The 14,385-nt window shown below is 37.4% G+C and overlaps 1 protein-coding gene across 4 annotated transcripts; it reads right to left on the reverse strand.

Annotated features, from left to right (window-relative positions):
• Positions 1 to 444: 444 nt before the first annotated feature.
• pfkfb2b (6-phosphofructo-2-kinase/fructose-2,6-biphosphatase 2b) lies at positions 445 to 14,031 on the reverse strand. Of its 4 annotated transcripts, none has more exons than XM_084396127.1 (16): positions 13,230 to 14,031; positions 11,017 to 11,031; positions 10,770 to 10,895; positions 9,339 to 9,435; positions 8,914 to 8,980; positions 8,660 to 8,734; positions 8,502 to 8,558; positions 8,254 to 8,378; positions 7,471 to 7,678; positions 7,243 to 7,392; positions 7,052 to 7,156; positions 6,811 to 6,940; positions 6,466 to 6,528; positions 6,319 to 6,383; positions 2,396 to 2,418; positions 445 to 1,992 (listed from the first exon to the last, which is right to left on the reverse strand). In XM_084396127.1, exons 1-16 carry the CDS (start codon positions 13,315 to 13,317, stop codon positions 1,923 to 1,925), a joined length of 1,464 nt encoding a protein of 487 aa, XP_084252253.1. In that variant the 5' UTR covers positions 13,318 to 14,031; the 3' UTR covers positions 445 to 1,922. The 4 variants fall into 4 exon arrangements, with proteins under 4 accessions (XP_084252253.1, XP_084252252.1, XP_084252254.1 ...); XM_084396126.1 differs by lacking the exon at positions 2,396 to 2,418 and adding an exon at positions 3,383 to 3,577; XM_084396128.1 differs by lacking the exon at positions 11,017 to 11,031 and having other exon boundaries at positions 13,230 to 13,376; positions 13,772 to 14,027.
• Between the last annotated feature and the right edge of the window lie 354 nt (positions 14,032 to 14,385).

Raw genomic sequence — 14,385 nt, forward strand, 5'->3', positions numbered from 1 at the left:
ATTGTGATAGGTGGAGTGCAATGGCCAGGCTGGATATCACTGGCAAATGTTATTTAGGACAGATAATTCACGACAAAAAAATTTAGTATAAAGGAACAACATTGTATTATGAACCGTGATGATAAAAATATTCGTCTATAATACAAAAGTTCCGGTCCTGGCTTCTGATTGTTCGTCACCTGTTTACATCGTTTAGCAACTTATTGCATAGATAATTGTGTAGTAGCGCCCTGGCCAGGGATTTGACTTGAAGGAGAATTCATTTTCTTCACAATATAGCACAGTTTCTAGTAGCCTAGCCTATCTCATTGCTTTAATATAAAGTAACACATCCTTATCCGTTTTTCATCAAGAGACCTCGTAAGTGAAGTGTTTTGGCGCCATCTGGAGGCTATGATGCAACACGCACGCACACAAAATAAGACTTGCACAACAATAGAAGTCTGACATAACAGGAGCTGTTTAATTGTGTGTATTTGAGAAAAGCATTGTTACAGGCAACATTCTAAGGTCTGAATATAATATATTGTTCTGTATATTGTGTGGCAATGCCATTGTAACAGCATGTATAATTTATAATCGTTGAGTCACACTGTGTGCAATACGTACCATGCCATCACAACAGCCATTAAGGGTAATGCATGCTTGGATACCTTAACTGCACCTTGATTTTTGCAAGTTTTATGCAGCAGCGTTGAACAAACATAACGGACATAAACAAGTGCTGATGGTGTAAATCTTCTGGACACTGATCATGGGTAGTTGACATGAAATTGAAAAGTTGACGTGAAGTTGTGACATGCTATGCTCCATTCTAACCATTTTGCTAATGTATTTGTAATTATTGTGCATGGATGCAGCATTTATAACCTTATTTCAGACCACATGGGATTAATTTTGAAAATACATTAGTCACACCTTCATTTCAAATGATGTAGTCAGGCAAAAATGTAATTAAACATGTAAAATAAAAATGGAAAGTAGTAGTGAACAGTACCATGACATTTTTTTGCCTCAACATTAAACCACCAAAAGTCTATAGGGATTTTATGCATCAATCAACTATTTTATCCAGTGTCATTGGTTGATGACATGCTGTTGAGAATAGTGCAGCTCCTCACACGGAAATATAAAACGACTTGTCAAGCTAGTGATTCCAGTTTTAACAAACGCATAACCAGAGAAAACATTCCTATCTTAAAGAGCACATATTACATTCAAAACCTTAATAAAAACAACTGTATTTGCTAGCATCATCAGCGGTGACCTTCCCTATAAAATATACCCATTTTACATACAGAATCCTACAAATCCCTGTCATTTTGACAATGCGCCACACAAATACATTTCTATAAAAATATCACACAAGTAGCTAACTTTGTACAATATCCCATAAATATCATTCTTATTAAGAAAATGTACAAGACTAAAGAATATTTCATTGTACTCTCAGTTAGTGCATTCCTTGAAGCCACAAAACAATCTGTCTTCCATTAATTCCCTGAATAAGGCTTGTTTTCTTTCTGATGACTGACTATGGTATATATGTTGTAATAGTTATGATTGTGAAAATGCTTTATTGCAAACAACATCGTGTTGCAACACAGACTCTGTGGGTCAGCATCAGTTGCACAACCCACGTTGTGTTCAAGTTCTATCAGAGAACATTCAAGAGGATCATTAGAGAGGATTCTTCCTTTGTTCAATCTTCAATAAGGCATCATCACTTAAAATAAATATTCTTTGTTGGGTCATAAATATATATATGTATATCATTCATATACATTCCATTATTCAGTGGGGATGTGTCATGCAGGGGGGTTGATGGGAAATGTAGTCCTAGCACTGATAAAGCAAGCAGGAGGTTGGGAATCTAAAAGCAAAGTTTCAGTGTCATGCAGGATTTTGGAAATTCTCCCATCTCATTCAGAAGCGGAAACAGTCATTAGCTTCGTCTGGGCAGTCAAAGTTGATTCCTTCACACAAGGAGTCCTCAAAAAAAAAGTGAGAGAGAGATAGAGGTAAAGTTAAACTTCAATATAAGGAGTATCAGTATCAGTATCGTTAAGTATTAAGTATCGTAAAAAATACTGTCACTGTCTTGAGAAAATATATAGGCCCCTTTAGATTTCCATTTAAAAGACAATTCAAACTACTTTTTTTATAAATAAAAAAAAGAAATGTGCTTGCATTGTAACTTATTTAAGCATTTGAAAAGGTAAACAGAATTCTCTACAAAGACATTGACCTGATATAACAAACACGCATATAAAAACATGATTGTGATTGAATCTTCCAACATAAATGCAGGTTATAAGAAAGCTGGTAGAAAAGACAACCAAGAATCAACATAAATGTTTGTGACATCACGCATATATCGATTAAATTTACTTACAGATGACTGCCAACCACACGAGACTGTGAGAACAGAGAGAAGGATGAAGGATGAAGGGGGAAGAGGAGAGACAAATATGGAGAAGACAACTGAAGCGCAAGGACAAATTTGCATGTTCAGAGTAAAACATGGACATGGAGGCACAACATCAGTTTGAAGAGACCGTTCACCCAAAAATGAAAATTAGGTCATCATTTACTCACCCTCATGTCATTCCAAACCCATAAGACTTTTGTTTTTCTGCATGAAATAAAACGTGTTGCTCCGCTCGCTTCCATACAATGAAAGCTAATGAGTAAGAATCCTATCTTTTTATTAAGCATGGTAATTTCACACGCAAATAGAACTTGAGAAGTAGAGAATTAAGGAAGTTTCTGTAATACAGCCTCAAATCTTTTTTGCAATTTGAATATGCAGTACTGTATGATTTAAAAATGACTTTTTACTCATGTCATTTTTGGTCACCATTCACTTTCATTGTGTGGAAAAGAGCAGCTAAAATTCTCATTTTTTGATGACAAAGGATGAGTAAATGATGACACAATTTCTAATTTTGGGAAAACTATTCCTGTAAGCACATTAAATATATTGGCAACAACTGACTGATTTTCTTAGGGAGAAATAATCCGGAAAAAGAACACAATATTTTGTTGTTGCTATAAAGATATGTAGGATAATGCCAATTAGAACTGTTAGCTGGTAAGTTATGGATATTGTATGGCCTGTGGCATTTACCCATACAGCAAAACAAAAAAAAGAAGCTCAAGCTGAACAAGGAGTTAAGAACATGCTCTTACATAAAAAAACAAGGAACAAAATAGAGGAGACTGCCAAACTGAAATTATTGCATGCATTTAGCACAATCAGTACTGGGTGTGACATTCACAGGTGATTCAGAACACCAGGGTGAGGGTGGGTTCATGTCAGGACATCACTGGGTCAACCGAGTCCATTTAATATCCCAGGGCTTCAGATTCTGACACTAACTTGGCTTTGCTGAAGCAGCAGCGCCCCGTCTGGTGTGTCAGGGAAGTGCAGGGCGGTGGGGGAGGGGGTGAGGGGCAGCCAGGACCGGTTGCCAGCGCTGTAGAGACGGGGCCGCTTAACCTGGTCATGACTGGAAAGTGGGGTGTAACTATTCCGCCTTAGCAGCAGAGGGGCAGAGTCTCGTCTGACTTTCCCCTGGTTTGAGATGGGAGAGACTGGCTGGGTTAAAAAGAGAGACCGCCTACACCAGGGGTGTCCAATCCTGCTCCTGGAGGGCCACTGTCCTGAAGAGCTCAGCTCCAACCCCAATTAAACACACCCGAGTCTTACTAGGCAGACTAGAAGCTTCCAGGCAGGTGTGTTGAGGCAAGTTGGAGCTAAACTCTGCGGGACAGCGTCCCTCCAGGTCCGAGTGTGGACATCGCTGGCCTACACATATAGCTCATCTTTAAAGACCTTTAGCACACATCTCAATAGCGTCTTCACATCTTCAGTCTCCACAGCTCCAAGTATTCCCAAAGATAATCCACATTAATCAATATATACAGACTAAAAAGTATGATAAATTACTTCAGGTTACTATTCTAAAACATCAAACGTGTCTACAGCGATGAAGAATACATCACTAAAGCACAATGTGGTTCAATGGAGCGCCGTTCGACACATGGATAAGCATTTAACTCACAACACAAACGCAGAGTTACATTACATCCACAGGCTGCTGAGACATCATAACTGTGATGTACACACAAAACTCTAGGCTATATCACAACTGTTCAAATAATCTTGTTAATCAACAACATACACAGGGGAAGGCTGAACCTCACTCTGATGAGGTGAATAAGCACGAGAGGAAGAAGATTTTTAATCAAACTATTTGACTGACAGTTTGATTAAACAACAGAGAACATAGCTTAAAGAGTGTTATGGGTTAACAAGTTACCACAGACAACAATTTTGACCCATCATTCAGTTAGAAATAACAAAAAATACAGTGTTTTTACAGTGACGCACTTAGAATCATTGTCCTTTAAAGGGGTCATATAATGGTACATGCACTTTTACAAGTTGATTGTACTGAAGTGTGTGTTGGCAGTGCCTGTACACAACCATCATTTTATGATAAAAATCCATCCAGTGTTTTTTTTTAAATCTCCTTATATGTTTTCCCGTCTCAAATCGAGCCGTCTGACCGTGTGACGTCACACGGTCGGACGCCCCTCCCACGATTGTTAATTGACAGCAGCGTTTCAACACAGCCCCGCCCTGAGCGAGCTGTCATCATAGTCTGCACGGACATTGTTGATACGCTGGAGCAGAATGGCGTCTAAGCGATTGTGGTGTTCTGTTCTTGGGTGTAATAACGAACACAGCAGTCATTTTGATGTTCCTAAATCCGAACCACTGAAGACGCAGTGGCTGAGTTTTGTTTTCAATGCTTTCATGTTTGCGCGAATCATTTCTTACCAGACTGCTTTATAAATGAGGGTCAGTATAAAGCTGGTTTTGCTAAGAAACATTCCTGCTGTGACCTCATGTCAGTGCTTCAGCCCTGACAGTAACAATGCATAGATAACGTTACGCATCACTGGCAAGCCTACATTTACCGAAAAAAAGTTTTTCATGACCATTAGCTGTAACATCAATCTGTCAATGAACTAACGTATACATCAGTAAACACATAGCGTTCGTACCTCACTACTCTACCCTGCCAGTACATACAAAGATAGATCAAAGTTACATTACGTTAACCAACCATTCAGAAACGTCCTGTTCGAGCCTTAATTGTCGAACTTTTTCGGGGCCGTCATTTTGTTCCGGGTCCGACTCCGGTTCAAATTGATACGGTTGCACAGATGTGTCCTCAGAGACTCCCGCTGCCATTCTTTCTCCAAAATATACCCTCAACTGTTGTCAAGGCAACACTCCACGTGTGTTGTGTCAGGTCAAAACGCCCACAGAACAGAGGGGCGGGGTGAGCAAAGCTCATTATCATTTAAAGACACATGCACTTAAACGGCCTGCTGAAAACAGAGCTGTTTTTGACCAGGTAAAATGAGTGTTTTCTTACAATACTAATGAGAATTTTTTATTAAAGTATATTACAAACTTTTCATTTAGACCCTAAAGAATCATATTAACTTGTACAAAAATGGCATTATATGACCCCTTTAAGTATTCATATTTTGAATCAACTTTTTTAATATATATTTTCAGTCTTCAATCTGATTTTAGTTTAAGTAATTTTGCCATGTGCTTTTGTCATTTTAATAGTTTATAGATAATATTTATAATTCAATAATGTTTGTTATTTTAGCATCTTATTTCAGTTAATTGCAGAGGCAATTCATATGATATTTAATTTTATTTCAGCTTTTTTATTTTTTTTAAATGAACGAAAACAATTTTTTTTAAAATGTACACTGCTTAGAGTAGAAGTCTATTATACATGGTTAAAAACACATGTGTTGTTAAAGAACTTGTAGTAGTTTTTCTACAAACATATTATTTGAGCTGTAAAGTTGGAGTAGAGGTGGGACTATTGCTCCAGGAGGATAAATTAGTGTTTGAAATGAGTCAAAATTATTTCCGTTGGTAATTGACAGCACATCACAGATGCTGTAGATAGAGATTAAGTTATATTGAACCCAGAAAAATGCTTTAACCAAGGTTCTCTAAGAAAAACAAGCATCAAAGACAGCACACATGCAGTGATGAAATTGTAATTCCCAATCAATAGAAAGCCTATAAGATATCAAAAGCTGTACCATAAGAAACATAGCATGTTTGTTTTGAAGTTTCAAAAACATTACTGAAGAAAAATTCTAATCTGAGAGATAAATGTGGCACCAATTATTTTAAAATGAATATTTAATAACCTCCATTAATATTTCATACTGAAAGAGAGAACACCACAGAGACAGATGTGGACTCACCAGTGGTCGGTCCCGATGTGTATTCACTGCCTCCACATTCAGATAAAACATTTCCACTTTGCAACCTAAAACATCATCCAAATTCGTTTGTGAACAGAATTTCCATGTGTATGTTTGTAAAAGTGAAGAAACAACTGTCCAACCCACCATAGGCAACAGGAGTGAGCTTCATGACAGTGTGAAGGGGACATTTCAAATAGGGGAGATCATCTGAGACAAAATATAAAAATAGGTTTCAGTTGATGTACATTTCTGTGATGCTGTTGTTGCATATTATGATATATATGGTCTTGAATAAATGTATATATATAATGGTCTTATTGAAATTATATGGTCTTGTTGAAATTGTGGTTTAAGGTGAGATAAAAATATAACTATGTGTTTGTATGTATATATATATATATATGTATGTATAAAGCCAGGGACACTTGCAAAGATTAGGCAGTTTTTGGAGTGTTTTAGTATTCTTTTCAAAATGCAAATGCATCTTGCCTGCACTCTTGTCCAAGAAATAAGCTAGTAGGCAGCGCATAACCGCCTGATGGCAGACAACTAGTACATTGCCTTGTCTCTCAAGCTCCATAATCACAGGTTCCAGTCGCTGAACCAGGTCCATATATGACTACAAGAAAAGAGAGCATTTTGATACACTCTGAAATACTTTTGAAATATGTCTCAGAGAGACATACTCTGAAGAACTTTAACAAAGTGAGAAGTTCATGACATGCTGTACCTCTCCTCCTGGATATCTGTAGTGGTACTTGTCCTGATCCCTTAAAGCAAACTCTTCTGGGAATGTGTTCTGGATCATTTCATAGGTCATCTCCTCACATACACCCTGTTTCAGAGAAAAAATTGATAATGAATGAACATACAATACATCTAAACTGCATGTAATCTCCACTGGGACCTGGGCATACTAACGGCATCTATCTCATTGAGGATTTTCCACTGCTCATAGGGAACTCCCAGCTCCTCAGCTGTCTGGATGGTTCTCCTTAACTGGCTGGTCCAAACCTTCAAGTCAGAGAGCTTAATATGCTCCTTAATGAACCCACGCAGGGCACTCGCAAACTACACGCAAAGGAGAGAGAAAGTTAAGCATCTTCTGATGAATAACTACTATAAAGGCAGCAATGGAAGAGTTCAGACCTGTCTCCCCCGGGAGGAGAGTTCAGCGTCTCCTCCGATGCGGCCCTGGACGTTGTGCTCGCTTTCTCCGTGCCTGCAGAGGTAGATGGAGTGGGAGTGTACGTGGATGTTCATGAGGTAGTAGACAATCTTGCTCTGGATGTAGTCCTGAACACGGTTTACCAGGAACCGACGGCCCACGTTCATCACCTTAATGAAGGACAGGTCTCTGGAGAAAAAAAAAGTACATTTTAAGATCGTCTTTTCCTGATCATAACGTTCAAAGTGCCCCTGTTATGCTTTTTTGGATATTACCTTCCATTTAGTGTGTAATACAGCTGTTTGTGAATGTAAAAGGTCTGCAAAGTTTCAAACATCTAAGTGTTTTTTTGTTTCCCAAACGAAAGAACCGATTCTGAACTGCCTGAAATGAGTCGTCAGTAACTCCAGTCTTACTTCCTGCACAAACCTATGTAGGTTTGTAACAAATTTGCATACTGCCAGCCTATGGTCTTCATTGGCTGCCCACAAACAACATCTACTTGACCTAGAGGAGACCTGGAAGAGTTTGGTTTGTGTTGTCGACATGTCGAGAAGACGCTGTTTTCTGCTATGCGAAAGCAAATCCACTTTGCATGCACTTCCAAAGGATGAGGACTCGTATTGATACGGTAAAGACCTCCAAAAACAAAATTAGGAACCTTTAAAATAGCGAAATTGTGGCAATTTGAAGGAAAAATAGATAGAAAATGTATGTACATTCAGATATGCCAAAATAATGTTTGATTTTCAAATCATTCTTACTTCTCATATTCATCAGGATCTAGTTGTTGGTAAGTGACTTTATAACATTCGATGCGTTTCAGGAAATCATCCATGACCCTCTCTCTGTGTCTTTCTGGATAATCTGGACTTGAAACCTTGACTTCCTGAAGATACAAAAGGCACATAAGAGACAACTGTTGAGAAGATAATGAACAATAATACTGCTATGTTGCTGTACTCATTATACCATCAGTTTAACGAAATGCAAACCAAACCAAACAACATACCAGGATGTTTGCAGCAATAACCTCTGGATCATCACATACTGACTCCACAAAAAACACCTGCAAATGTAAACACACAGAAATAGGAAAATGATAATCACATATCACTTCCACAAAAAGATAACTTATCTTATGAACGTTTAAATTGCGCATTTGGCTACCTTGAATGCATTTTCCTGTACAAAATTTAATATAAGATCCCGCCTCTCCCGGGTTGTGTTTGTGGCATCAAATACCTAAAAAAAAAGAAAGAAAAAAAGATTGATGACCATGTAACATGATTATCTATGTATTAATCAAACATATATATTTAAAAAAAAAATCTGAATCTTATTAATATTCTTAAAATTAATAACACTCCACACTACATTATAGTAAATAATTGATGTGAACACAGAAAAAGGTAAAACCTTACAGCTATTTGTCCACCTTCCTCATTAAAGTAGGTCTTGACATCTTGCAGGGCCACCAAGGCACATTGTCTATTGGGGATGCAAATATAGTCATGACTTTTTTTTTTTTAAATTCACAAACTGTCCTGTCGAAAATGCACTGATGTAACCTTCAGGAAATGTCTTAATCCTTCTGCCATCATATTAGTCTAACAGGCTTACTTTAGTCACATTAGTTTCTTGGTTTACTGAAAAAATATATATTATTATTACATATACACTATTAACACACAGGACATTGTATGAAAGTCTCTTCTCTTTTCATGTTCCACAGAAGAAAGAAAGTCTAACAGGTTCGGAACAACATGAGGGTGAGTAAACAGTGACACAACTTTCATTTGTGGGGGGAACTCTTTCATTAAATCACACACAAAAGATATAATCCTACTTCCGTATCTTCATGGCTTCCTCATTGTCATGTCTGAAGAAATCATATGACTTGTATGCTTTAACTGCTTCCCTCCGGTACACACCAAGGTTAAACACTGCACAATAAACCAATAAACAAGGAATGATGGTTAATCTCCACATTGTCACATTCTTGACCAGTTTTAGCACAACTGTAATGCATCATGGTGATATCACTCTGTATGTAAAGATGTAAAGTAAGTTACAGAGTGACACTGAGTCATGATGCACTTGAGAGATTGAGTTGAAAGAAGCCATATTATGCCCTTTTTACCATGTCTTGGTTTTGTTTTTGGGGTCTACTAGAATAGGTTTTCACGATTGAATGTTCAAAAAACACATTGTTATTTATATATATTACATTGTTACAGCACCCCTCCTCCCAGTCTGTCATTAACGCTGTTTATTTCCCGTCTCTATGAAGCCCTCCTACCAAAAAGCACAATGTGCTCTGATTGGTCGGCTGGACAAGTTTATTGTGATTGGTCAACCGCTTCGAGTGTGTTTTGGAAATGTCACGCCCTTTAACATAACCGCAAGTTTCAGCTTCTCGGGTGTAAGCACTAACACTTGGGCTGAATCCTAAATCGCATACTTCCCTACTATGTAGAAGGCGAAAAAACAGTATGTGACAAAAGTAGTATGTCCGAATTCACAGTACTCATAAAAGAGTAGGCAAAAAGTACCTGGATAACCTACTCTTCCGACGAGATTCTGAAGTGTGCATACGATGGACCCCATGAGGCCACGGGAGAGAATTTGTGAATGGCAATGAAGCGACGTAACTGACGCTGGTAGGTCACATGATAATGACAACATGGCGAATGTAGTATGTCCAGATTACATTCATACTACACCAGACATACTATATAAAACATACGTTTTAGCGGTCGTGGAGTAATTCAAAATAAGTACCTACTCAAGAGATAATGTGATTTCGGACGCAGCCCTGGACATAGCGAAAACACACTATTAAAGCAACTCAACCAGGCCTCGCCCTTTTTTGCGTATGCCTTGGATGGGAACTATTTAAATGAGGGATAAATTGTGATGTGTACATTCCTAGAAGTAACCTCAAGATTACAATCGAGGCGTTTCAGGGAGGTCAGAATCACTGCTTACTGATCTGAGAATAACTCCTTTTGCAGTGACTTTGTAACTTTGCAGACCTTATTCATGCTCAAACAGCAACATTACACACTAAAGAAAGTTTAAAATGTAAAAAAAGCATAATAGGTCCTCTTAAAATGTGTTGGTTGCCAATGCAAGTTCAAATTTAACCTCTTAATAGACTATTGATAGAAATGATCAGCTGAGAGCTAAATGGAGCATTTAAAATAGGAGACAGATGATATTTATAGTGAGTGTCATTTGACATGTTGCAACTGTCTAAATCCAGCTGCCCGCTCACCCTTTGTGGGAACTCCTATCCAGTTGAGGTAGCGTGTGAGCTTCTTCGACATGTACGTTTTGCCTCTGGCAGGGAGGCCGATCATGACAATTAATGTGGGGGAGTTTGTCATGTAAGACGCCCATGCTGTGGTCAGACAAAAAACAGACAGACATTGTCAACAGCACATCATGGACTGGAGGAAGTTATGGTCTTCAGTACTATCAATTATAATCTGCCAAATATAAAATACTAAAATTTCACATACCAACACCAACTGCATCTGCACCAAAAATTACATAAAATCAAACAACACAATTACTTTATGCCTGATGCATGTCAGAATGTATGAGTTTATGTTTGCACGTTTGTGGTTTATGGTACTTTCCACTACTTATAGGACCTGAATCTCTGAGACTTTTGACACCTTGTATCAAGGTCGTAATTTGTTTCTTGGCTGTTTTTTTATTTATTGTTAAATATACAGTAAAAACAAAAATATAATGTAAAATAATATTACAATTTGAAAAATTAATATTTTAATATTTTATTTAAACTGTAACTTATTCCTGTAATGGCAAAGCTGATTTTTCAGCATCATTACTCCAGTCTTCAGTGTCACATGATCCTTCAGAAATTATTTTAATATGCTGATTTGCTGCACAAGAAACATTTCTTATTATTACCAATGTTGAAAACAGTTGTGCTGCTTAATATTTTTGTGGAAACTGTGACAGATTACATTTTTCAGAATTATTTGGTGAATAGAAAGTTCAATAAAATGGCAATTATTGGAAATAGAAATCTTTTGTAACATTTTAAATGTCTTTACTGTCACATTTGATCAATTTGAATGGGTCCTTTTTTTAAGAATATAGAATATATATCTTCTGCCAAGATCTAGGTATGTTTTTTTCTTTCTCAAAGGATAAAAAAAAAAAGAATACCACATGCAAATAAAATCCCTGGATTTTTTGTTTAATAATGAACATATTAGGTATGAAGAAAACATTACCAGTGTTGGGGAAAGTTACTTTTAAAAGTAATGCATTACAATACTGCATTACTCCCAAAAAAGTAACAAATTCCGTTACTTAGTTACTTTTTATGAAAAGTAATGCGTTACATTACTTTTGCGTTACTTTTTCTCACCTGGGCTGGGCTTGCTTGTTTAATAACAACAAAATATTTTATATTAAATAATAAACAACAAAAATTTATATTTTTGGCAAGATGTTAAAGGTGCATTGTGTAATACTTAGGAGGATCGGTTGACAGAAATGCAATATCATGTACATAACTATGTTTTCAGTGGTGTATAAATACCTTCCTTAATGAACCGTTATGTTTTAATTACCTTAGAATGAGCCATTTCTATCTACATACTTACACTGAAATGTGCCGACATGTTTCTATAGTAGCCCTAAACGGACAAACGCGTTTCCTTACCATGTTGTTCTTCATGCAAAGAAGCTTTCTAAAGTCAGCGAATAAAAACACTGACACAATGATGAACAAGTAACAATAATATTCGCAATAACATATCGTTTTGCTGAATAATAAAGTAAACAAAATGTCTTAATTTATCTTTATAGAAAAACCTCATTGCTGAACTGGCTACTCTCTACTGTCTCAGACGACGACATCTTTTCCTGTCGGCAACCGTAACTTTTGTTGGTTAATAAAGTGAGATTAAATACATAAAGTATATTTGTGTAATTTAATATAGTTAATTGTAAAAGTTTTGCATACAATTCTGAGATTGCATTTTACTGTTTTTACTCGTTTTGAGGAATACTGAAGTTCTACAAGTATGCATGTTAATTTAGTCTAGAACTAAAATAACCATCATATTTACACAGCGCACACAACACCTCACTTTATTTCTCTCAACATGGGGACAGTAGAGCTGTCAGTCAATAAATGTGAAAGTAACTAGTGTTACTTATTTGAAAAAGTAACAGATATTTTGTTGTAAATTGAAAAAGTAATGAAGTACTTTAATAGTTACATGAAAAAGTAATCTGATTATGTAACTCAAGTTACTTGTAATGAGTTACCCCCAACAATGAACATTACTACCTCATGTCAGCAGTTTGATGACTGGGAAAAAAAAAAACCCTAAACGAATGTGCACCTTGATCTGCAATTTGAAACCAACATAACAGAGAATGCATATCTAAATAAAGGGAAGCACATCAGGTATTTTTCTAATCTAGACTGACAGTGAACTTCTGTTTTGCAGCCTCAATGACAGCTGCCATTATAAGAAGGGCAACTGTGATATGATTCATGCTGTCGATTACATTTACTGGGCCAGGGACAAAACTGTTATGGGAAACATTCTCATCAGCTGAAAAGTACCTTAAACCCAACTAAAACAGACCAGCCTAACCAGCTGACCACGTTAGGCTGTTTTAAACTGGGATTCAAAACAACATCTTGTGGAATGTGAAAGCATATTCATGTTGTGTAACTTACAGCATTTCTTCTCTTGGCCTCTGGGCTCTGATTTCCTGGCTTCAGCAGAACTGGTTGAACCAGCCTCCTGCTGCAGCCACGCAGACATACTGAATCTGACAGACTCAATCACTCGCTTGCTCTTCCTGCTGTAAAAACACAGTGCACCTGCAGAGAGAAGGGGGGAAAACTGCGAAATAAAGACATTATACGCAACCTACGTTAGTGAAAAACGACGTTAAGGGTTTATTCAAATGAAAACTAATAAAAATTGAAAACATTCCACCTATACAATTATGCTCTACTCAGGGACATGCATTTTTTTTACTCTCGCCACATCGTCATTTTCTCAGTCATCCGCAGCGCAGTAACAACAAATGTCGCGCCATAACAAAGAGGATGCTGAGGACACGTTACGTCATAAACGTAAACAGAGGGTTTGTCAACAATCAGTCACTGATGGTCTAATCCACACGTGTATTACATCGTAGAATCAAAATATTAAACAGACACATTTAAAGCACTATGACTATTCACGTGACACGTAAAACGTGTGACCTTACTGCGTCCTAATAAGTTAGTCACCCCTTCAACCTCGGGGGTCCGTATTTTATCCTGTATCCGCCGGTCCGACCGGCAGGTTCAGTGTCTTTGCGCAGGCCGCAGGGTGTCTTTGCCTCCCAGCCGGTTTCGCACTTGATAACCTTCCATGGCAACCAGCGCCAAGCGCGTGAGTGAAGGTGTGTCTCTACGTCACCTTTTACTTACCGTAATACCTGCAAAAGAATGACAGAACGTCCGTCTATGTGGACTGAAGCTCAGTTGACTTTAAAGGGAAAGTTTACCCAAAAATTAAAATTGTCATCATTTCCTCACCCTTATTTTGTTCCAAACCTGTACGAGTTTCTTTTTTCTGTTGAACACAAAAGAAGATATTTTAAAGAACGTTTGTAACCAGACAGTTGACGACACCCGTTGACTTCCATAGTAGGAAAAAAAAATACTATGGATGTCGATCAATTGTTTGATTACCAACATTCTTTAAAATATCTTCTTTAGTGTTCAACAGAAGAAAGAAACTCGTACATGTTTGGAACAAAATGAGGGTGAGGAAATTATGACAAAATTTTCATTTTAGGGTGAACTATCCCTTTAACCAAACATTACCGCGTGCTCT

The sequence above is a fragment of the Rutilus rutilus genome (genome assembly GCF_951802725.1).
Source record: "Rutilus rutilus genome assembly, chromosome: 22".
In the NCBI taxonomy this organism is placed as follows: Eukaryota; Metazoa; Chordata; class Actinopteri; order Cypriniformes; family Leuciscidae; genus Rutilus; species Rutilus rutilus.

Bases quoted from the DNA above. Each gene is read 5' to 3' on its own strand.
- pfkfb2b (XM_084396126.1), bottom strand. From the start codon at position 13,317: ATGTCTGCGTGGCTGCAGCAGGAGGCTGGTTCAACCAGTTCTGCTGAA. The intron at 8,981-9,338 runs GTAGGATTATAT...CATCCCCAATAG, and splicing joins GAAGCCATGAAGATACGGAA to ACAATGTGCCTTGGTGGCCC. The intron at 8,379-8,501 runs GTATGTTGTTTG...TTGTATCTTCAG, and splicing joins TTATTGCTGCAAACATCCTG to GAAGTCAAGGTTTCAAGTCC.